We start from the raw sequence: 25,147 nt of genomic DNA on the forward strand, positions 1-25,147 counted from the left end.
AGAGGATACATGGCTATACGAATGATTATACGAATTCTTTACTTTGTACTTTATAAGTGCTATCTATTTCTCTTCTCTGAAATTTTCCATTTTAAAGGACTCAGCAGTTTGCTGGAAAACACTATATTTGGTTAGGATTAGAATCAGTTTAATAATAACCCTATTTTGTAAATTAAAACAACACTGACTTAAAATGAAGTTTACTTCTCTATCATGTGAAGGAAGTACATCAGCCAGTCCACGCTGGCTAAGCTCTGTCTCATCAGTGCTGATTAATACAAATGCTCATGAATACCACCATCATCAGCGACTTAGAGTCCTTTTACCTTGTTCCTGAAACAGCCTCGTGGTCTGAGATGACTGCGTGGACTTCTTCCATCAGTTTGGCTTCCCAGCCTGTAGAGAGGAGGAAAGAGGGAAGAAGGCATAAGGAGTTCACCAGGCCCTGGCAGGTGCCATATGAGTTGCCATATGATACTTGTGCTTTTATTTCATTGGTCAGAATTTTATCATTTGGCCACTCTTGCTGAAAGTAAAGCTGGGGAAGTATAGTTTTTATTTGAGGCAACCATGTGACCCCATTAAGATCAGGATTTCTCTTACTAGGGATTATGGCGAGAGTCATCAACAGTCTTTGCTATGCACTGTTAATTTGAAAAGAACCATTTAGTTTGCCAGAACTTGGGCCACCTTATATGGTGCAGCATAGACAGAAAATGGTTAGAAAATGCACAGTAAGCTTATGAATGTTTTGATTTACATCTGTGTTCACATATGACTTCTAGCCATTCCTTCCTTATTATTATAAACACTTGGATTTGTAAGGACATCTGATGTTTACTAGCAGATGGCACACATCTGTGTACAGACTGTCACTGTTTTAGCTTAAATTCTTAAAGCCTTTCCTGAAAAAGAACAATCCCACCTCTAGTATAGACATAATGGGGCTGTCTGTCATTGTTTCTCAGTAATGCAAAGTTGCACTGTTTCAGGTTCCACTTTTCTAAAGGTGTAGTTCTACTCCATCATGGGGTTTCCCCCCCCATTGTTTTACACTTGAAATAGTCTGAAAGGATGTATTAGCCATTATTGATGCAAGACTGAACTAGCTTCGAGTCAGTGATTCATCCCCATACCACATACAGTTGCCTACAGAACTTTTGTCTTAATACCCCTTCTGAGAAAATAGCATGACTCTTCGTTGTGCTCTGTGTAAAGCAAATTTTCTGCCCTGTTGCGGTAGGGTTGAAAGATTTAATTCATGATTAAACTTGGAAATGCCAAGAAAAAATTTTCTTTAACTTTATAACGTCTCTGTCCATCTTCATGAGTTCTACCATTTCTGAGTAGTCGAGAAAATTACTAGAGTTGAATCTGTTGTAAAGCTTAGTCTGATGTAGTCTTTTGAACAATCTCTGTTGTTCTGACTCTCCTGGATAAAAATGCTTATTAGTTCTAGGGAGTAGTCTCTCTCCTTTTCTCTTTGGGCACCTAGAAGTAGGGATGTGGCTTCTGCAGACTTGCCTTTATGGGGAAACAAGGTACCCACACTTAACCAGGGTCTTTATCTTCCTTATTATTACCTCTGCCTTCTGGGCGATGCCTCTTCTTGCCTGATGCCTTGGCACCACCAATTCTCAACTCAGCAAACAGTGAACTGGGGCCCATTCTTGTGGCTTTGTCCGTGCCACAAAGACTGTCCGTGCCAGTCATTTACTTGACTTCACCTTGGTTTGTTGGTGCTACCAAGTGTCTAAAGTCTGGCTGGGATCCTCAGTTGTTCCTGACTCACATGATCTGCTCTCCAGCCTTTGCGATATAGAGCCTCTTTTTCTTGCCAGGGATGACCCCGGTGGCCAGTGCCCCAGCCAGACTCACAGGTACTCCTGTGTCTGGTCTATTCTAAGTAGAGCCACAGATGGCCCCCTCCACAGGGTACCCAATACAGCGCAGGGCTAAGAGCCCCCTCTGCCTTCCACATCACTCGTTACTGTGAATGAACCTCTTTCTCTCAGGGCCAAAGGCTGGGCCTAGAAAATTGGCCTAGCCTCTTTATCTTCTCTCCCACAATATACCTGTTTCATATCCCACATTTCCCTGTATCAAATACTCCTTTCAACTAGTCCTGTGGCTCTGCTGTTACAACTGGAAGGGGGGGTATCTTTTCTATGCTGGAGGAGAATTCTGTGAGCCACATGAGGTCCCTGATTAAAAGGAGGTAGGGATAGGGGAAAGAATAAAGCAATTTGTCAAACTCTGTCTAGATAAACAGAGAGCATGGCTAGCAAAGTTACACAGTGTTGCTTAATGATCCTATTTTGTAAGTCAGAAGTGATTATTCATCTTTCTGTAGCATTTCTGTAACTTTTTAAAAAGTTTATTTTGAGGTGGGGGTGGGCCCAAGAGAGGAGAGAGAGAATTCCAAGTGGGCTCTGTGCTGCAGTGCCCCATGCAGATCTTGATCCCATGAACCCTGAGATCATAACCTGAGTGGAAACCAGGAACTGGATACTTAACCGACTGAACCACTCAGGCACCCCTCTGTAACCTTTTTTTTTTTTTAAGGCTGATGAACACTTTATGCCAAAAGGCAAACGAAGATGTGTAAGTGATTTTCAAAATGTTATCTTATTACACTTGCTTTTAAGGTGTGTGGAAATTTTAGTCTTTTTAAATTTGACATCATTGAAATCCGTGTCTTTGCTGGACTTACATAGTTTACAGGACTATGGGACTTTGTAATCCAAAGACCTGTGTTCAAGTCCTACTTACCACTTAGGTGATGCTGGATCAATCACTCTCATCTATTAGTACCTCAGTTTTTTCATCTTTAAATGTGAATAAGTATCTTCCTCATCAAATGTATGTGAATATAAAGTGGTATGATCATGTGAAAGCACTCTGCAGACTCTGGAGTACAGCATGATTTTACATATACTAGTTTCCTCATCTCACATTATGCTCACCCCTTTTGTGTACTTCTGCTCTAGTTCCTTGTACCGAGTGCGTACGGCTTCTCCTACCTTCCGCAAGTCTGTCATGAGTGCTCAAGATTACACTGGTCCTGTGCTCTCAGTTCCCATGCTACGTGGGGTCAAGAAGCTTCCCATTTTGTGTCAAATAGTTAGATTTCTTTGATGGTAGAAGCTATATTTTATATACTTCTATCATATCTCATAATATCCCTGTATTGCATGTTCCTTTCAGCAATCCACTCCACTTCTTCTAGAACATGCCCTCCTGGTTATTTTCTCTAGTCCTGGGATACATTTTGAAGCTGGAAAAAAAATAGGCATTGGGTGGCATTACCACAAGCCAGTGAAATAGAAAAGATAATCCAATTATATTTACTTCTATAATCCAATTTCCTGTCTGATCCATTTCTGATTCTGAAAAGTACCTAACCTCTAAATAACTTATAGTTAGCTGAAATTATCCAGGACTTATGAAATAAAGAACATATGTTTTAATTTCAATACTTTATGTGTAGTTTGACTGTTAGAAAATATTTTTAGGTCTTAGAGGGTCACCTGGGTGGCTTGGTTGGTTGACCATCCAACTCTCAGCTCAGGTCATTATCCCAGGGTTGTGGGATCGAGCCCCGTGTTGGGGCTCAGGTCATGATACCAGGATCATGGGATGGAGCCCCGTGTTGCTCAGCATGGAGCTTAAAATTCTCTCTCTCCCTCTGCTCCTCTCCCACACTTGTGCATACTCTCTCTGTCTCTCCCCCTCTAAAAAATATATATATATACACATACATATATACGTATATACATATATATATATATACACATACATACATATATATATATGTATGTGTATATATATATGTGTATATATATGTATATATATATATATGTATATGTCTTAGAAATTTATCTTGGAACTATGATGTCATTTCTTTTATTACACTAAAATATTCATGGCTCAGTTTGTTTGAATCCAGAGCTAATATATGTAACATTTTGATTTTGGTGGTCATATTTACATAGCTCTTTGGTCTTCTCAAGGGGTATGCCTACAGTTGCTATAATTAAGCCATTTTAGATTTAGTTAATAAATCTTAGTTAGCTAATATATATTCATGAGGCTGCCAGGAGAGTGGAACTGGTGATAAAGGAGATGGTCTGACTGAACACATTTACTCTGAAGGCCCTGTGGTAGACAACATGCTAAAGTAAATTAAGTCTGGATTTCTTAGTTAAGAGCATAGACTCTAAAAAGAATGAGTTGTGCACACCCCATCTGCAGAAACAAAATTAAAAAATGTGCAAAGTCAGATAAAGATTTACCTTTAGTATGAATGTCAGTGTATTTTGTTTACACTTTTTAAAAGGTCATTATCTGCAAAAAAGATAGTTATTTCCTCTGCTGAATTAATTTCCTTTAAAGGGTTTCACTTCATAAAAGTTGTTATGCTCCTACCAGAGGTCAGTTGGAGTAGCATGTATCACTATATAATACTTTAATTTCTTTTTCATCCCTTTTGCTAAAACAGTCTTAATTTCTTTTGTAAGATCAGTAGTATTAAGTGGATTTCTGAAATGGTTTATGTAAACAGAAAGGTCTATTTTAAAGTTTTTTTAAAAATTTATTTATGAGAGAGAGAGAGAGAGGGAGCGCGCGAGAGTAAGCATGTGCACATGAGCAGGTGAGGGGCAGAGAGAAAGAATCTCAATTAGGCTCTGCACCCATCAGCATGGAGCCTGACCTCATGAACAATGAGATCATGACCTGAGCTGAAACCAAGAGTTGGATACTTACCTGACTGAGCCACCCAGGTGCCCCAACAGGAAGTTCTGTTTTAAGAAGCATTACTATCGTCTTTGCCCCAGGGTAAAGCTAGGGAGCCTTTAACTGGCTATGCTGTTGCATCATTACTGTAACTGGACCATCAGGCTTGTTTCTTTAGGGTATCAATAACCTATGAACAAGTATCTAGTTGAATCTGTAGCCATGATAAATTTTCCATTGCTGCTTCCAAACCTCATTTTGTTAACTTGTGCTCACTCTTTTCGTATCTTCTTAAAAATCTTCTCCTGAGAAAATCGGTTCACTTAATTCAAAGATGGGTTACCAGAGATCTCATTGATAAATCTGCAGTCACTGAAGTAGTGTCAGATTAGCAGAAGCCATCAAGGATGCTTCTGATGTATTGCCATCACTTAGATTCCTGTAAATGTTTGAGATGAGTGTACTAAAATCCATCAGACAGCATTAAGAGGAGCTACTATTTTATGCTGAGCATCCTCTTAGCTGCATAGCATTCATTATTCTTTTTTTTCCAGAATCTCTACAAGTCTTTGAAATGGGTGGTATTTTCTCCATGTTACAGATAAAATAAATCTTAGAGAGTTTTACTAACTTGTTCCTGCCCACAGAGTTAGTAGCAGAGTGGGGATTTGAGGCCAGGTCTTTCTGCCTTCAAAGTTGGTGTGTTCTATACTGCCTCACTGAGGCTGAAAGGAAAACACTTCATTTTGAAAGTTCTGTTTACTGTTCTCCGTTGCCTTGCTGATGGAGTTCCCTATTCCTTAGCATGGCATATCTTTACAGACCTTTTAATTGGGTCTAACCATCCATGATTCTTCCAGATGCATCACATACTTTATCCATGCCTATTCACCTTTAATTCTCTCATAAATTTGCCTTCTCTCCCTTATCTATTTTCTTTGCATACCCTATTCATTCTTCCCTTATACTCTCCACCTTCCCTGCCCCCTACATTAAAAACACACAAATATAAATCTAAGGGTTGAAACAAAACAGATAAAACTCAGCGTCATGCGTAGTAGCATAAATTGCTATCATATTGGAAAGTCCCCAACATCCATCAGGGGTGAATGAATAAACATCCATTTAATGAAATACCTCTTTGTGATCACAAGGAATAAATCACCACAACATGGAGGAATCTAAAAAAATATGCTGAGTGAAAGAAGCTAGACTCAGAATCTATTTATATGACATTTTAGAAAAAGCAAACCTAATCTATAACTGATAGAAATCAGATGACTTGTGTGCAGGGATGTGACAGTGACTGCAAAGCACCACAAGGGAGATGGAAATGTTATATATCTTGTTTTGGGTGCTGGGCATAGGATGCAAACAATTATCAAAACTCTGAACTGAATGAACACTTAATATTTACTTGTTTTATTAGTTAACCTTCAATTTAAAAAAAATTGGCTAAGGGGTGTCTGGGTGGCTCATTCGGTTAAGTGTCTGACTCTTGATTGTGTCTCAGGTCATGATCTCCTGTTTCATGAGTTCGAGCCCCACATCTGGCTCTGCGCCGGCAGTATGGAACCTGCTTGAGATTCTCTTTCTCCCTCTCCCATCCCCCCAATAAATAAATAAACTTAAAAAAATCATTTAAAAAATAAAAAGTAAAAAAGTCGACTAAGCTCATTTGCACAGTTCTATCATAGCTTCTCATGTGGTTTTGCAGTTTGGCTTCCCAGTATCTTTCCCGCTGGATCAAGGCAATTTGTATGACTCATTCATTCCATTTTGTATTGCCCATACGTAGCACTCGCCTGGCACTTAGTTGGTTCTCAAGAGATGCTTGTTGAGCTAATGGAATGCTATCTTCTGAAGAAAGCATGGCCCATTAAAAGAAAAAAAAAAGGACTGGGTTTGGAAATAGTAGGAGCTTTAGTGAGATGTTTAATACTTAGGGACATGTAAATCTAAGCTTTGTAGGAGATACAATTCAAGCCATTGCTAATTTAGTTATAGAGATTTGTATATTAAAAATGGAGACTGAATTTGTATATTTTAATCTTTGAGTCTTTTAGGCACTAGGTGTCAGTTGATGTCTGAGGTTTAAACTAACAATTTCTCTATGCCCTCCCTCCACTTTTTCTTTTGGAATAAGTTTGGTCTAAAGCATATCCCCGAGTCACACCTCTGGGCTTAGGGGCCTTGAAAGTACTTGATTATTGACATAAATTTTAGTTACAAGTTCCATTTAAGTAGCCAGGCAGAAGTTGCTGAATGCTCAGTTGGTTTATAGCTAATGGACCACATGGTGGTGCCCTCTTCTCTGAGGGAACCTGGTAGCTGGTCTCCTGGGAAAAATTCCTCTGTATTTTAAATGGCTGTCTGAGTCTGGTAGTTCAGAATTAGCTACACATTTTCAGAATGATACCAGTAGCAGTGAGGAAGGCAAGGCATGAGACATTTAAAAAAGTTGTAGAAATTGACGAGGTCTCAAAAATCTCACAAGAATACCTGCTGTGCAACCCTCTCTCTCTCTCTCTATATATATATACACACACACACACACATAAGTGTATAAATGTATATATACATACATGTGTGTATATATATACATACATATGTGTATATATATATTTATTTCTTGAGGAAACAAATATATTTCTTAAAAATTGGAAGAAAATATTGATGTTGTAAATAGACATTTTCACGTCACTGAAACTCTTAAGTATAATTTATTTAGTGAATGCATAATCATTGTGTGGCTATGCCATAAATGATTTGATCATTTTTCTATCCTTGGATATTTAGATTATTTTACATTTTTCTATTAATAGGTAATAATAATAATACCTTAAAAATATTGAATATTATCAGACAAGAATTGTACTTAATGTTGAAATGAATATTTTCTTATATAAGTGGTATTCTGAATTTTGGATTTTCTAGACTGTATCCCAGAGGCAGTATAGAATCAGAGTTATGAGTCTGACCTTGAACAGATTACTTCTCATTGCCTCTGTAAATTAAGAATAATAATAGACCTCTACTGTGAAGATATAAAATGTTTAGGACAGGGCCTGGCACACAGTAAGTATTCTGGAAATGTCAAGCATTGTATTTACTATGTCAGAACACATGAATGTTACCAACATTTTAAAAGCTTCTTTATTAGTATTGCCAAATTGCCACTAGAATTTCCCACCAGCACTACCTCAGGGTGCCTATTTTTACCACAAAGAATTAGCAAAACTTCCTTATATGCATCTGTTATTATTGGCACATCATTATTCAGTTTCTCCTTTGCTCTGCTAGCCCTGATTTTCGTTATATCATTTATCAACTCATTAATACGTGTGGAAACAGAAAAAAACTGCAGTATCTATTCTTTTCTTACGTGTATTTTCTTTTTTTCTTCCTTTTAGGGGACTAGAGTGTGACATGTTACTTTCTTATGAAGATAGGAGAGTCATGGAATTTGAAAGTTTGAGATCACTGTTCTAATAGTAGAAAATAAAGGAGCATAGAATATTTTAAAAGTTGCTGGAAGGATATCTGAGAAGAGTATCCACTTCTTCAAAATTTTATGTTCAAGGAAAACAAGCAGGTGGACAGGACAAGAGTCCTATAGAAAGTTGCGGTGTGGAAAGGTGATGTTCTCTAGGGGGTAATTTAGGGAGAAGCTCTTTTCTCCTGTCACTTCAGTCAGAGCTATTTCATCTCCATCCTTTTTACCTGTTGTGTTCTGGGTAAGCTTTGGTTGGCAGAGTGCATCTCTGGCTAAAACAAGTTTGAAGATCTTTTTCCTCCCAAGAGGAATTAAGCCTCAGGGAGAAGTCTCCTGGCACTCCAGAAGCTTATTAGTATGTGCGTCTTTCCTTTTGCTCATCTGCGCTCATGGGTGTGGCTGCAGGGGCGGGGGGGGGGGGGGGACACAGGGAGGGGAGGGGGGGGGAGGTGCATGGTGGTGCCACCACAGCCCTTCTAGGATGAATTTAGGTCACTGGCTGCGTGGTTTCTGAAGCCCACTGGGGCATGTGTGGTGATGCTATAACTGAAACAGTTGCCCTACATGCTGAAAACTACATTTAAACACAAAACTTTGGGTGGGAGATAATTTTATTATAAAACAAGCCCCGGCTGAAACTTTTTTCCAGTGGTTCAGAGTAGTTGTCTTGGGTGTTCCCTACTCTTTATCCCTGCTGTTGGCTCACTCCATGACTGGCCTTGTTATATCAAAGGAGTGAATAGTATTGTGCCTGTGAATCACCCTCTAGTTTCCTTTGACTTGAGAAATGTAGCCTCACAACCTGAAAAAATACTCAAATCCATGTTCAAAGTGAAAGAGATCACAACTGTATAAAAGAAGTTACTAAGACTTCTAGATGTCAATTATACCTCTGTTTAAAGAAAAAAGAATTGTAGGTCACTCTCTTTCATGGAGAATGAAATTTGTTAGATGAATATTAGACCATATATTAAGTTATATTTGGTTTTGTTCCTTGGGCTACTGTGACATGTTCATGGTATCAGCCAATACTTATCAAGAAAGACTGATTATATTCAAGGTAAACAGAATAAGAATGTTCTATTGTGCAATAACCCACTGTCTATTACCATAGAGAGATAGGAACTCCCAAGTTTTTTTTGTCCCTTGCATTGATTTACTCTGTCACCTTGAGAAGAATTAAGGATTTCTCTCTTTCGTTTTCTAGTTCGCTATATAGAGAAATTTTATGCAGTTTATTTACTGGAGGGATAGTTTCTTCAATAACTGAGGGCATTTTATTTTGTTCTTTCTTTTTCTGGAATTGGTATGATAAGAAATTAAAGCGCCTATTTGTCTTAAGTCCCTTTCTAGGTTCCTTGATTCTAGAGAGTATATGGGTTTGAGTCACTCTATGTCTTATTTGTAGTAGTAAAAAGTAGAAAGAGCATTCGAAATTCTGGGTCAAATCCCAGCTCTGCTGCTTCCTTGTTTAGAGAAACCTTGGACCGGTTTAAATTCTTTGATATGTACTTATTTTTAACAAGTAAAATGGAGGTCCTGATACACAAATACAGTAGTAGTTGTGAGATGATGTGAAATTCTGTGGCGCATGCCATGGTAACTTTGACTTGAATTTGACACTTGACATTTGTTGTAGGTGCTTAATACATATTTGCTAATTGAATTAAAATGATTAGGAATCCCGTAGTATTTGTTGAGGTCTACTGTATCATATTTATACTATTCTCATCTTACTTAGTGCTTTTATTAATACTATGTACTTGGTATGTAGTAATGTACGTGATGACAGTCACTCAATTTTATAGATGAGGAAACTTGAGTTAACAGACGTTAAACCATTTTCCCAATCTGAAGTTGTTAGTCAGTGTTGATGCCAGGATTTGGACTCATGTTTATGTAGGTCTTTTATCCTTGTCTTCATAGCCTACCAAATGGAGCAGATAGTGAAGTATATAGAGGGAAATTACTTTTATTATTTTATGTTTTAAAGTCTAGAGGCACCTAATTACTTAATGAACTTACATAGGCACTCTTTTTTTCTTTCTCAAAATAAATAATAAATAAACATTAAAAAAAACGGGGGTGGCTCAGTTGGTTAAGCGTCCGACTCTTGATTTCAGCTCAGGTCATGATCTCACGGTTTGTGAGTTCAAGCAAAGAACCATGTTGGGTTCTTCGCTGGCTGCATGGAGCCTGCTTGGGATTCCTTCTCTCCTCCTCTCTCTGTCCATCCCCACCATCCCCCCCCCCAAATAAATAAATAAACATAAAAAAATAAACTTACATAGGCATATATTGTCTAAATAAGGTATTGGTTGGGACAGAAAAAAACATGAAAGAAGAAATATTCTTTCAGAAACTAACAAATACAATCTGAAAGGAATTTGAGACACTGTATGCATTCATTATAATTTGTTGATTGTATTTTTCTCTGGGCTATTGTAGGTCTTTGATAATTTTTGAGGCTATCTTGTATTAATTTGAATTTTAAGTGAGTGGTTCTGTTTTTCCTTCCATATGGTAGGAAACTTCCATTGTAAAAGTTTTCAAAACTAAGGACTTTTATAAAACCCCACATGATCTCAGGTATTCATAATCTTGGTGAATTTTCTCATATATAAATAATGTGGAAATGATGTTTCTTTGCTTTGTTTTGTCAATTTATATAATAACTATGCACTTTGGGCTATGTATTTTTTTTTCTTGAGAGAGAGAGAGAGAGATAGAGAGAGAACATGCACTCATAAGAGGAGGGAGGAGCAGAGGGAGGGGGAGAGAATCTTAAACAGGCTCCATGCTCAGTACCAAGCCCTATGTGGGGCTTGAGCTCACGACCATGAGATCTTGACCTGAACCGAAATCAATAGTCAGATGCTTAACTAACTGAGCCACCAGCCACCCCTGGGATATTATTAACCAGACCTTTGAATCTGAAAGAAAGGCAAAGATTGAAAACTCTAAAAGAACTCTAATTTCCTTAAGTCATGTAACACAGATAAAGAATTGCAGAAACTATCTACCTTTGGGGAGCCTGGCTGGCTCAGTCAGTAGAACATGTGACTCTAAGTCTCAGGGTCGTGAGTTAAAGCCCCACATTAGAGATGGAGCCTACCAAAAAAAAAAAAAAAAAAAGAAAAATCCTTTCTACCCTTAACTGTGACTCAGAATGACAGCAGTTAGACCATATACAATTCTTAAATGTCCTAGCGGTATAACTATAATTAGTTCTTTACGTGTGAGCATTTAGTGTGCTCAGGTAGGAGAAATTAGGTTAAAATCAGATTGTCGGTGTTTTATATCCCAGTTCTTGGCCAGTTATGAGAACAGATACCAATAAATCCGTCAGAGCAGAACCCAATACTTTTTTGTTCCTAGCCACTATAATGTGGATCTGATACTGTGGGTCCTCAGCCCATAGCCACTGCGCTGGCAGGGAAGTATGGGATTTGATCATTGATTGTGGGGAGTGGTGGTAGCAGGAGAGGGGATATACCAAAAAGCATTTGTGTGGAGAGATTGATGGCCTCTATTGTTCTACATCTATGCCTCAGCTTACTTAGCACATTCTATCCTTGTCCCGTTTTTGGATTCCTGGCAAAGGAGAGCAGAACGATTCCTATATTTTGTTCTGTGGCAATTAAACTTCAAACAAGGACGCCCTCTGAGCATGGTAATTTCTGAGTATATTCTCAGTTATTGATTCTCCTTGCAGAGACTTTCTACAGTGTCATCACTTTGTATCCCAGCCTGGGCAATCATCCTCTGAAAAGACATTACCAATTGAGCCTCTGCCTCTTCTCCCAACCTCTTACGCCCCTTTCTCCTTCCCATTCCCCTCCCTTTTCTCTTCCCCTCTCTCTCCTGCTCTCCCTTTCCTTCTGCAGCCAGCAGCCTAAGAGCAACCCAGCCATACCTGAAGTGTTTAGCTCCATCTTCAGATCTGAGTAGGGGTAGTCTGGCCCGTGTCTTAGTCTTTTTCTGTATCTTCTATAGAGTCTGCCAGAGTTGGATACATAAATGAATAAAAGAACTTGAAACACTTTTTTTTTCTCATAGTTATTATTCATGTTTTCCTTGTGGAAGATTCAAACACTCAGTATAGAAATATGAAGAATGAAATAGGCAGTATATCACACTGATTTCCACTCCTTCCAGCTTCCACCCTCTTCTGATGACATCGCTCTTTCCAACTTGATGGGCATCTTATACACACACACACACATATATTTGTTCAGTATTTTGTTTTTTTTTTTCTTGGAATCTTTTTCATGTCACTATGTGCAAGGTTTCCATTATTAATATTCTGTAGGATGAGTAACATATAATGCATTCATCTACCCTTCTATTGCTTGACATTTAAATAGTTTCAGATATTTTGCTATAGTAAACATCCTGGTATGCTAATCATTTATAAGCACATATTGCTTTAAATTTCCAACAAGTGGACTTGTTGGTTCGGGAAGTTATATGCATTTTAATTTATAATGTATACTGACAAATTTTCATCAAAAAAGTTTTTGCCAGTACATACTTTAACCAATGTTGTTTGGGACTACCAGTTTCTCTGCATTAGTTATTATTATAAATTTATGCTGTTATGAAATCATTTGATTCACATGCATTTCCTAATTAGAAGGGTGGTTGAGCATTTCTCCATGTCTTTTTTTTAAGTTTTTTAATTTTTTAAGTAATCTCTACACCCATCATGGGGCTTGACCTCATGACCCCAAAGATCAAGAGTTGCACGCTCCACCAACTGCGCCGGCCAGGCGCCCCTCTCTGTGTTTTTATTTGCCATTTGCATTCCTTCTTTTTCAAATTGTATGTTCAAATCATTTGTAATTGGAAAGGGGCTGTCTTTTTTATTAATGATTAATAGAAATTATTCATATATTTTGGATATTCTTGGTGTATACTACATATGTAGCATATATTTTCTCTCAGTTATGCTTTCTTTTAAGCATCATTTATAGTGTCACTGTTATATCAGTACTTTGTCAAATTTGTCTGCCTTTAAAAAAATTTGTCTGCCTTTTAAAAAAAAAATGTTTAATGTTTATTTAATTTTGAAAGAGAGAGACCGAGCACGAGTGGGGGAGGAGCAGAGAGCTAGGGAGACAGAATCTGAAGCAGGGTCCAGGCTCTGAGCTGTCAGCACAGAGCGACTTGGGGCTCAAACTCACAAACTGCAAGATCATGATCTAAGCTGCAGTCAGACGCTTAACTGACTGAGCTTCTCAGTTGCCCCTTGTCTGCCTCTATGTGTTCATTTTTTCCCAGGGGTTTTGTAACTTGTTTTGTAACACTTTTCCTACTCAACTATTTTTAAAACACAATTTTCTGTATTTTCTTCTAATGGTTTCATTTGTTTAAATAATTTTCTCATTCTCAGGACACCTGGCTGCCTCAGTTGGTAGAGCATGTGATTCTTGATTTTGGGATTCTAAGTTCAAGCCCTCATTACTTAAAAATAAGATCTTTTTTATAGTCACCTGGGTGGCTCAGTTAGTTAAACATCTGACTTTCGCTCAGGTCCTGATCTCGGGGCTTGTGAGTTTGAGCCCCACATCGGGCTCTGTGCTGACAGCTCAGAGCCTGGAGCCTACTTAATATTCTGCCTCTGGCTCTCTCTGCTCCTCCCCACCCCTTCTCTGCTCATGTGCACACACACACACTCTCTCTCTCTCTCTCAAATATAAATATTAAAAAAATCTTTTTAAAAATAAAATCATAAAACATTTTTTCTCATTTTAATTTCTAATATTGTATAATTTTTTCATATACTTCCAGATAGTATAACTCTTTGAGATGCGTTGTCAGTGCTTATCTTGAAATATCTCCTCTTTAAGCTATCTTCATTTTGTTGGCAGAAGGATTAAGGATTTTTGAAAATGTAAAGGACTTCTTTATGAAGATTGTAATTTAGATATTCCAATAACCCTTTTTTAAATGTTTTTAGTCATACTTACTAAGCAGCTCAGAAGCAGTAGACTAATTATGCTCTCATCAAGGAGGAACTGCAACAGAAAATAATGTCAATTTCATTTAGATTCAGATCTAAAAAATAATAGTTGTGAAAAACGAAAGCTGAGAAACCCATCAGCATTGGTAATTTAAATTTAAAGTAATATGAAAGTAATTAGAACAGAGGCAGAACAGTGCTTATTATTGGGAAATCAGGTATAGGCTTGAAGTTTATGAGATTTTGCAGTAGTGACTTAGCTAAGAACTTACAGGGAATAATATTGGTATGCTTTCACCCATGGAGTCCTCCACTGTTTTGTAAAGTGTGTGTGTGTGTGTTTTTTTTAAGATGAATAATTTCATGGCATGATTTTGGTGAAATTTTCCAAATAAGAATCTTGCTTTTTAACAAAACAGGGATGGGGGTAGATGTTGTGGCTAAGGTCAGAAATGTTAAGTATCTTCCTGTAGGTCTGTAGTCCTAAGTCTCTGGTCACACAGAACAGTGGGGGAAAGTTGGATTAGTAGTAGCTCTATACTCATATAAACCATAATGATATTTCTCTGGGAATATTTGGTAAGATTTTTCAACTAAAATGGGAATAGGGACTCCCTTCCTCTTACCATTTCACCTACAACCTCCAGTCAACAGCTGATATTGGCTAGGGCCACTGTAGGTGAGGGTCACATCAAGTGGGCAAGGGAGTTGTTAGGAGAATGAGGGGCAGAGCCCCTAGGTGATGATTGGGTGCAGGCTGTCTGATCACAGGGCCATAGGTGGGACTGGGTAGAGGGAGGGGTGGTGATGTGCATCAGGTCTGATCCATTTTTACCTAGTTCCCTGGTCATCAACTGTACATTATCATCAGTTTCAGGAGCTGGTCTTTCCACTGATTCCAACTATTTATTCCAGCCAGTTTTCCTTCTATCATGATGGAAATGTTAGCGCTTTTGCCTTGCTATTTTCACTGTATTATACTACAGAGCTATTTCTGGGCAGTGGTGGGGTAACTGACTAGACCCATCCCCTTATTCCTCCCTCCCCCAACTTTTTTCCACATGACTCAACACTTCATCTTTTCTTTCTTTTTTTAAATAAAGATAGAACGTTTTGCAAAGTATTGTCCAATCTTCTTTTGAAATTCACATCTGAACCTTATTAATAAACAGAAACCTCATCCTTCCCCTAAATTCTGATGTGACTTCTTGTTAAAGCATTGTGATTAGCCTCCCTGTACTCTTGAGAATGACTTACCTGCAGAAGGCGAATTCCATCTTTTGTGTATCTTCACCACTGAGGAATTGTCCAAGGCTCATTTTTTACTTTTTGTTGTTAACTTATTAAGAAGCTAGCATTTTGTTTTGCAGGTATGAAATTATAATATTGAATGTGCTTTTGCAAATTGCATCCTCTTCCTACCCCTTGCCTTAGTAACTGTATGATCATGGGCAAGTTGTTGAACCTCTAAGCTTCTATTTCTTCCTTTGTAAGTAGGCATAATCTCAAAGAATTGTTGTGAGGATAATATGCAGTATATATATGTGTATTGTATGTATGTTGCTGAGAATAATACCTGGCAAATAGTAAGTGCTTCCACATTGCTACTATTAAAATCCTCTTTCAGTGAAATGGGTAGGCTCAGGTTATTCTATAGGGGAGACAGAGGCTCTAAGAAAACAAAGACAATTCAAAAGGGAGAGAAAGGAAGTGAAGAATACTAAGTAGATACTTTAAACTTTTCTGTAGAAATTGATATTTTTTCATTTATGATATATTGAGAATAAAGTTAAAGATCATATATGGATAATTTCAAAGCATATTGGCAACTGTTACATTTGCAGTTTCTTTTCCTGTGGCATGAGCAAATTTGCTAGCTGTCTTATTGCTGAAAATAACTAGTGATCTTTTTGTTATTGTTTGTTGTTTTCGAGTTAGGGTTTGTACAGTTTCTATTCACGTAGATCTGTTTGTTTAATGTTTCAGACAACATCAGAGTCTTGAAGATGCTTGGTTTGTTGCCTCTTTGAACGGGGGTTCTCATTCTTTTCTCTCTTTTTAAAATTTTATTTCTTTATTTATTTTAGTAATTTCTGCAGCCGATGTGGAGCTCGCACTCAGGACCAGCCAGGCACCCCAGGGGTTCTCACCTCTTGACATTTTTTCATTCATGCTCTGAAGTGAAGATCTCATAAATCTGAGGGGAGACCCCTTGTTTTTCTTGCATTATTAGACTAGGGGTTCTGTTGTTTGATAACATAGAAAAGAAGTGGGTTTTGGAATCAGATTTAAGATCCCACTTAGGCTGTGGAATCTTAGGCTGGTTTCTTAATCTCCCAAACCTTGGGGTGTGTGTGTGTGTGTGTGTGTGTGTGTGTGTGTGTGTGTGTGTGTATTTTTTAGGTTTATTTATTGGGGTGTCTGAGTGGCTCAATTGGTTGAGCGTCGGACTCTTGGTTTTGGCTCAGGTCATGATTTTGTGGTTTCATGGGTTCAAGCCCTGTGTTGGGCTCTGCATTGGCAGTGTGGAGCCTGCTTGGGATTCTCTCTCAACCCCTCTCTCTGCCCCTCCCCCACTTTTGCTGTCTCTGAAAATAAATAAATAAACTTAAGTTTAATAATAAAGTTAGGTTAAGTTTAATAAACTTAGGTTTATTTATTTGTTTTGAGAGAGAGAGAGAGAGAGCGCGCACAAGTGGAGGAGGGGCAGAGAGAGAGGGAGAGAGAGAATCCTAAGCAGGCTCCGCACTGTCAGTGAAGAGCCCAATACGGGGCTTGAACACACACTGTGAGATCATGACCTGAGACAAAGCTGGACACCCAACCAACTGAGCTACCCAGGCGCCCCAGTTTTTCTGTCTTTAAAATGAAGAGGTACCATCCAGCTCAAAGAATTGTGATTGAAGTGAAAATATTTGTGAAATGTACACAAATTCTTGCTGTTGGAATCTCCCCTGAAGGATATGTATCTAGCATATAAAGTTGAGCTTTCTAAATCACCTTCATAGCATGGATATCAGGGATGAGTTAATAAACAAGTTAGGCTGGGTGTTGTCTGTTATTCCAGGGGAATTCTGCCTGGGGTGTTAGAGAATGTGATGAGCTAGTTCAGCAGTGAAATGTAACATCCTATTGGTTTGCCTTATTGAAAAAAACTTAGGAAATCAAAACTCTGTTTTTAAATTAAGGGACTTCATGTGAACAGCTTAAAATTAAAAGGAAAAATAGATAATTAAGCTTTTTAAAAAATAATAGTTGTATATATTCTGTACAAAATAGTGCAGGAGGCTGGCTTTGCTCATGTTTGTTTAAAAGGGGGAGTTGACTAGTTTTTAGCTTGCCAGTGGGAGTGTCTAGTCAGTGTTTTTCTTTGTACATAGAAAGTTAACAGGACTCTGACACATCGGAGTTTGTACGAAAAGCTTAGGGAACTGTTGGACACATTTCTCGCAGAATGATGGGGCAGCTCATGAAAAATGATCAAGACTGGAACGCCAAGCTGGTGGGGCTGATGTGCTGTATGGGTTAGTAGTCTCACCTGTAATACCACTTTCATGTTTGCAGAACTGAGAAAGGAAAGTTGCATTCCCTATGTTAGTTTCTGTGGCGGGAGTTTAGCAGACTGTGGGGCACCCTTCAGAAATCTGGCCAGGCTCACATAACCACTTCCGAGGCTCCCTGGAGAGATTTTTCACCATATTGTTGTCATAGGATATGTGTTTAAATAATATTAGTATTTACTTTACATGTGATACTAAGTGGATTTAATTTTGATTGGATTTTACTGAAAACCAGGCAACGTAGTTTGTAATAATAATCAGTGCTCTTTTTGCACGTTTCTTTGTTTTTCCAAATTCTCTTATTCTTCGTGTTCTGTGTCATTACATATTTTCAGCCAGGTTGTACTTTTTTAATGTGATTGTAGATGTATATTTTTACTTAGTACTTACTCTATAAATGAAATAGTTTTCCAGTAGAGGAATATTATAAAAATTCATTCAGAAAAATAACTGGATAGTCTGTAAAACCAGTAAAATCAGTTAAAATCTCAGGAATGGTTTTCCTTTTTTGTTGTCATAGTAACATTGCCCTAAATATAAATCTCAAAGCTAGACATCCCTTACTGAAGTGAAATAAAGAAGCATTATGAGACTTGTAATTGGAAAATTAGATGCTGTAATCTGGAATACACCCTTTTGAAATAACTCCCTTTTGAAATAATGCCTATGGAAAGGGGCACATCACATTCTCCCCAGACTTAAATTATTCTCTGATTGTAAGTTGCTTTCCTGAGGAAAGTTGAGGCCCTTAAAGTTGACATTACCTCTTTCCTCATTATTGTAGCACTGTGGGAGGCTTCTAGCATTTAAAAGAACTTGATATACTTGAATGGGAGTCATCTAGGTTTATTAGGGTTTGAAAGAAAAGATTTAGGTTACTGGTAGAAAACAGTATCAGAACCTACAAATTGTGTGTGTTACTTAACTTAAATCTTCTCCCCTTATGCATGTACTTTAGTTGTGAGTCATAATCCCCAGGTATTACCTCAGCATTACTTGCCAGATATTTAGCTCCCATCTTACATTTTCAGCGGTGTTTTTGAGTTCCTAGCAAAAACCACCACAACCAAACCTGAGCAGTCAAAATAGCCTTTTTAGAGTTATGTATTATTTAAGTGAATCTCTTGTCTGTACTGGGAGGTAAATTGTTTGATTAAATCACCATTCTTGATCATGTAGATAAGAAATTAATCAACATGCGATTAGTTTTTAGAACATGTTCTACTTCTTCACGTTCCTTAAAATATAGGACCATTTTTTATTAATTTAGAAAATAAGAAATATATTTTATTAACCATTATGTGCCAAGAGGAGAAGAGTTATATAATGTGCATAATGTGTTAAATTTAATGATAGAGAGTAAATGTGTTAGAGTTTGTGTTATAACATGACGATTCAATAAATTAATAAAATTTTGGAGTAGAGTTACAGAAATGCCTTAATCCCATATTCTGTAACGTGATATGGAAGCTGTCTATTCTTCAATGGTGAAGATTTTTAATTAATAATTCATGTTAATGTTTTTCTTGATTTAACATTAGGGTCCTAGATTATTAATTGGATAGGAATAATGTGGATATTGCTAAGAAGTGGTTTTTCTTTTTCCCATACTCTGTTTTCTTTTTGCTGGAGGCTTGGAAAAGCACTGCCGAAAAGGTGATATGAGTGCTAGACTTTGGTGCAGGGGTTCTGTTGTTTTCATTCACTTGTCCAAAGTTCACCGGCATAGCAGGGCTAGATTCCTCAGCACCCAGTCTGTGACTGAGTTGTGTTCAGCACTTCCATTTGAAACTTGACAGTATGTTGGGATAGTGGAAGCAACTCTGAAGGGAATCATAACACGTGGGTTTTAACACATAGCTGGCTTCTGTCTTGCTAATCTACTTGTCCTCCTTCAAGCTCCATTTGATTGCCCTGGGCAGGGTTGGTCTTTCTCTCAGCTGTGCTTGCTTACATGGTGAGTGCCACATCATTTGCTCATTTAGTATGTTCATCACATTGCCTTCATGCCAGGTGCCTTATCTAGATGATGTCCTCCAGAGAGTAAGGGCCAGTGCTCTGTCAGCATGGTGGTCCAAGTACCACTATGACACTGGGCTCATCATATGGCCCGATAGATGTTGGAATGAATGAGTAAATGAAAGATATACAGAATCTACATTTTATTTATTTTATTTATTTATTTTTTTTTAAATTTTTTTTTTCAACGTTTTTTATTTTTATTTATTTTTGGGACAGAGAGAGACAGAGCATGAATGGGGGAGGGGCAGAGAGAGAGGGAGACACAGAATCGGAAACAGGCTCCAGGCTCCGAGCCATCAGCCCAGAGCCTGACGCGGGGCTCGAACTCACGGACCGTGAGATCGTGACCTGGCTGAAGTCGGACGCTTAACCGACTGCGCCACCCAGGCGCCCCCAGAATCTACATTTTAATCGTAAGTAGGACTAATGGGTTGCTTCTTTTTCTTTGGTCTTGCCTTATGTACTAGTAATTTAGGTTCATTCTGAACTCTTTAGTAATGGCAAGGTTGAAAGACATTTAAAACACCATTATGCTTCATTTGCTTATTGTATGCAAGGATTTATGTATGTAAATAATTTCATATTATCTTGAACTCAATTGTGCTTTTTGAAACATAATTCCCATTATGGGCATATTTATTTGTTAAGTGCATAAAAACATTTTGGCGTCTACTGTGGGGTCGGCAAAGGTGAGTGAGGTATTGATGATACCCCAAAAGGGCCAACGGAAGAATTAATACGTATTTTGTGAATGATTATGTTGGTTAACAATTATTGATAACATTGGTCATAAGGAGAGTCATACCTAGAGATTTTACATTGAGAATTAGTGTTTTCATTTTCTCTGAATAAATATCCAGAAGTGGAATAGCTAGATCATGGGGTAGTTCTATTTTTAATTTTTTTTGAGGTATCTCCATACTGTTTTCCATAATGGCTGTACCAATTTATATTCCCACCAGCAGAGCATGAGAGTTCCCTTTTCTTCACATTCCCTCCCACACTTGTTATTTCTTGTCTTTTTGGTAACAGCCATTTTAAATAGGTGTGCAGTGATATCTTATTGTGGTTTTGATTTGCATTTCTCAGACAATTTGTGATGTTGAATGTCTTTTCATTTGCTTTTGGTTATCTGTGAATTCTACCAAACATTCAAAGATTTAATAGCTATTCTCAAATTATTTCTAAAAATTGAAGGGGAGGGAACATTTCCCAAACTCATTTTATAAGGCCAGCATTACATGGATACCAAAACGGAAATTAGGATACCACAAAAAAGAAAATTACAGGCCAATATCACTGATGAACTTAGATGCAAAATTGCTCAACAAAATATTAACAAACCGAATTCAACAATACATTAAAAGGATCATACATCATAATCAAGTGGGATTTATTCTGAGGATGCAAAGATAGTTCAACATTTGCAAATCAGTCAAAATGAGGGGTGTAAGGATGGCTCGGTTGAGTGTATGACTCTTGATTTCAGCTCAGGTCATGATCCTAGGGTCACGAGATCGAGCCCTGTGTTGGGCTCCATGCTGAGCGTAAAGACTGCTTAAGATTCTCTCTCTCCCTTTCCCTCTACCTATCCCCCAACTCTCTCTGTCTCCAAAAAAAATCAAAATGGTACACCACATTAATAAAATGAAGGATAAAAATTATATTATCTCAATATTTGAGAAAAAGCATTTGACAGTTTTCAGCATCCATTATGATAAAAAGTAAAGTGGGTATAAAGGGAACATACCACAATATGATAAAGGCCACATATGCCAAACCCACAGCTAACATACTCAACAGTGAAAGCTGTATGGTCTTGGACTTTTGTTTGTTGGGACTGTTTCTGGTTACTGATTCAGTCATCTTATTGATAATTTTTCTATTCAGATTTTCTATTTCTTTATGATTCGTTCTTGGAAAATTGTATGTTTTTTGGGAATTTATCCATTCTAGGTTTAATTTGTTGGTATATAATTTGTTCATAGTAATCTCTTAATGATTCTTTGTATTTTCTTTGGTATCAGTTACAACTTCTCTTTCATTTCTAATTTTATTTATTTGAACTCTCTTTTTTTCTGGGTAAGTCTAGGTAAAGTTTGTCAACTTTATCTTTTTAAGGAGTCAGCTCTTAATTTCATTGATCATTTTTATTGTTTTTTTGTTTTTGTTTTTTTTTTAGTCTCTATTTTATGTATAGATGATCCCTGACATATTATGGTTCAATTTAGAATTTTTCAACTTTACTATAGTGTGAAAGTGATATGCATTCAGTAGGAACCATACTTTGAATTTTGGTCTTTTTCTTTAAAAAAAAATCTTTTTTTTAATGTTTATCTTTGAGAGAGAGAGAGAGAGAGAGAGAGAGAGAGAGAGAGAATATGAATGGGAGAGGAGCAGAGAGAGAGGGAGACACAGAATCTGAGGCAGGCTCCAGGCTCTGAGCTGTCAGCACAGAGTCCAACGCGGGGCTTGAACGCATGAACCGCAGGATCATGACCAGAGCTGAAGTCAGACCCTCAACTGACTGAGTCACTCTCTCAGTTTGGTCTTTTTCTGAGGTTGTGATAGGTGGTGCAATACTCTCTCATGATGCTGGGCAGTGTCAGTTGCAGCTCTCAATCAGGCATGTGATCACAAAGGTAAACGACTGATATACTTAAAACCATTATGTTTCTTGTTTCAGTACAGTATTCAATAAATTACATGATGAATTGGCACTTACTATAAAATAGGCTTTGTGTTAGTTGATTTTGCCCAACAGTAGGCTAAGAAGTGTTCTGAGCATGTTTAAGGTAGGCTAAGCTAAGCTAAGCTTGGTGTTACATAGGTTTTGGCATAATATATACATAATCAACCTATGATATTTTCAATTTCTGATGGGGTTATCAGGATATAACCCCATTATAAGTTGAGGAAGTATTTTCCACTCTGATCTTTATTATTTTCTGCCTTCTAACTTTGGGCTTTGTTTGCTTTTAGTTTTTGGTTCCTTTAGGTGTAAAGTTAGATTATTTGAACTTTTCATTGTTTCTTGAGACAGGCCTATATTTCTGTGAACTTCCCTCTTAGAACTGCTTTTGCTATGGGGCGCCTGTGTGGCTCTGTTGGTTGAGTGTCTGACTTTGGCTCAGGTCATGATCTCGCGGTCTGTGAGTTCGAGCACCATGTCAAGCTCTGTGCTCACAGGCCTGGAGCCTGCTTCAGATTCTGTGTCTCCCTCTCTCTCTGCGCCTCCCCTGCTCATGCTCTTTCTCTGTCTCAAAAAAAAAAAAAAAAAAAACATTAAAAAAAAACTGCTTTTGCTGTATCCCACACATTTTGGAATCTTGTATTTCCATTTTCTTTTGTCTCAAGGTATTTTTTGATTACCCCTTTGATTTATTTTTTAATTGACCTATTGGTTGGTAGCATGTTGTTTAAGCTCCATGTACTTATGGTTTTTCCACTTTTGTTCTTGTAATTAATTGCTAGTTTCATACCATTGTGGTCAAAGAAGATGCTTGACATGATTTTAATCTTAAGTTTATTGAGACTTGTTTTTTGGTCTAATATTTGATCTATCCTGGAGAATGTTCCATGTGTACTTCAGAAGAATGTGTATTCTGCTGCTTTTGGATAGAATATTCTGTATATATGTATTACATCTATCTGGTCTGCTGTATCAATTAAGGCCAGTGTTTTCTTATTAATTTTCTGTCTGGATGATCCATCCATTGATATTAGTGGGGGTGTTAAAGTCCCATACTACTACTGTCTTGGTTTCAATTTCTCCCTTTAGGTCTTGTTAATATTTGCTTTATATATTTAGATGCTTTTATGTTGAGTGCATAAATATTTTAAGTTTTACATCCTTTTGTCGGATGGACCTTTTATCATTATGTAATGTCCTTCTTTGTCTCTTATACAGTCTTTGTTTTAAAGTCTAGTTTATCTGATGTAAGTATAGCCATAGCAGCTTTTTTTGTTTCTATTTGGATAGAGTATGTTTTCCATACCTTCACTTTCAGTTTGTGTGTGTCCTTAGATCTGAAGTGAGTCTCTTGTATGCAATGTATAGATAAGTCTTGTTTTTTAAATCCATTCAGCCACTCTGTGTCTTTTGATTGGAGAATTTAGCCCATTTACATTTAAATCTATAATTGATAGGTATATACTTCCTGTCATTTTGTTCATTGTTTTCTGGCTATTTTCATAGTTCCGCTGTATTCCTTTCATCTTTTGCTTTCTTACCTTGTAATTTGATGACTTTTGTTTAGTGTTATGTTTAGTTTCCTTTGTCATTATCTTTTGTGTATCCACTCTAGGTTTTTGCTTTGTGGTTACCATGAGGTTCAGCTATTTCATTCTTATATATAACAGTCTTATCAATTTTACGTTGATAGTAAAATTTGAGGACATTCTCAAAATTGTACCTTTTTACTTTCCCCCCACCCTCATGTTTTGTGTTCTTGATGCCATATTTTACATATTTTGTCCCTTAACTTGCTATTGTAGTTATTGTTAATTTTACTACTTTTATCTTTTAACCTTCATACTAGATATATGAGTGGTAAATCCACTACCTTTATTATATATTTGCTTTCTCAGTGCAATTTTTACTTTCATATGTTTTCTTCTTGCTATTTAGTGCCTTTTCAGCTTGAAGAAGTTTCTTGGAAGGACAGTTCAGTGGTGATGAATACCTTTAGCCTTTGACTCTCTAGAAAACTCTTTGTCTCTTTGAATTCTGAATGATAAACTTGCTGGGTAGAGTATTCTTGGTTGGAAGTTTTTTCTTTTTTCCTTTCTTTTGAATATATCATGCCACTCCCTTCTGGCCCACAACGTTTCTGCTGAAAAATCAGCTTATAGTCTTACGGGATTTCCTTGTATGTAGCAAGTTGTCTTTATCTTGCTGCTTTGAAGATTCTATCTTTTTCTTTAACTTTTGACATTTTAATTATGTCTCTTGGTGTGGGTTTCTTTGGATTCATCTTGTTTGGGATTTTTCTGTACTTCCTCGACCTGGATGTCTCCTTCCTTCCTTAGGTTAGGGAAATTTTCAGCCATTATTTCTTCAAAAAAGTCTTTTGCCCTTTTCTGTCTTTCTTTCTCTCTCTCCTCCTTCTGGGATTCCTATAATGTAAATGTTTCTGCTTGATGTTGTTTTGTAGGTCCCTTAAACTGTCTCCCCTTTAAAAATTATTTTTTTTTTCTTTTTTGCTTTTGTGTTTGGATGAGTTCCACTGCCCTGTTTTCCAGGTCACTGATCTCTTCTTCTGCTTCATCTAATTTGCTTTTGAACCCCTCTGATGTGTTTTTTAGTTCAGTTGTTCTGTTCATCAGCTCTATAACTTCTATTTGGTATATTCTTATATATATATG

At 37.3% G+C, this 25,147-nt stretch overlaps 1 protein-coding gene across 26 annotated transcripts in view; it reads left to right on the top strand.

The window, feature by feature from the left end:
* The window catches only part of DST (dystonin), a 491,438-nt gene that overhangs the window by 200,595 nt on the left and 265,696 nt on the right, over positions 1 to 25,147 (top strand). The window contains exon 1 of one of the 26 annotated variants that reach the window (XM_019457480.2): positions 17,638 to 17,722. The exons of the other annotated variants lie outside the window; for them this stretch is intronic. Coding sequence (XP_019313025.2) covers positions 17,653 to 17,722 — 70 coding nt within the window. The 5' untranslated portion in view covers positions 17,638 to 17,652. Of the gene's footprint in view, positions 1 to 17,637; positions 17,723 to 25,147 lie in introns of those variants that run through there. 26 annotated transcript variants of the gene reach the window in all.

The sequence above is a fragment of the Panthera pardus genome, unplaced genomic scaffold, assembly GCF_024362965.1.
Source record: "Panthera pardus isolate Hobbes unplaced genomic scaffold, ASM2436296v1 HiC_scaffold_17, whole genome shotgun sequence".
Taxonomy (NCBI): Eukaryota; Metazoa; Chordata; class Mammalia; order Carnivora; family Felidae; genus Panthera; species Panthera pardus.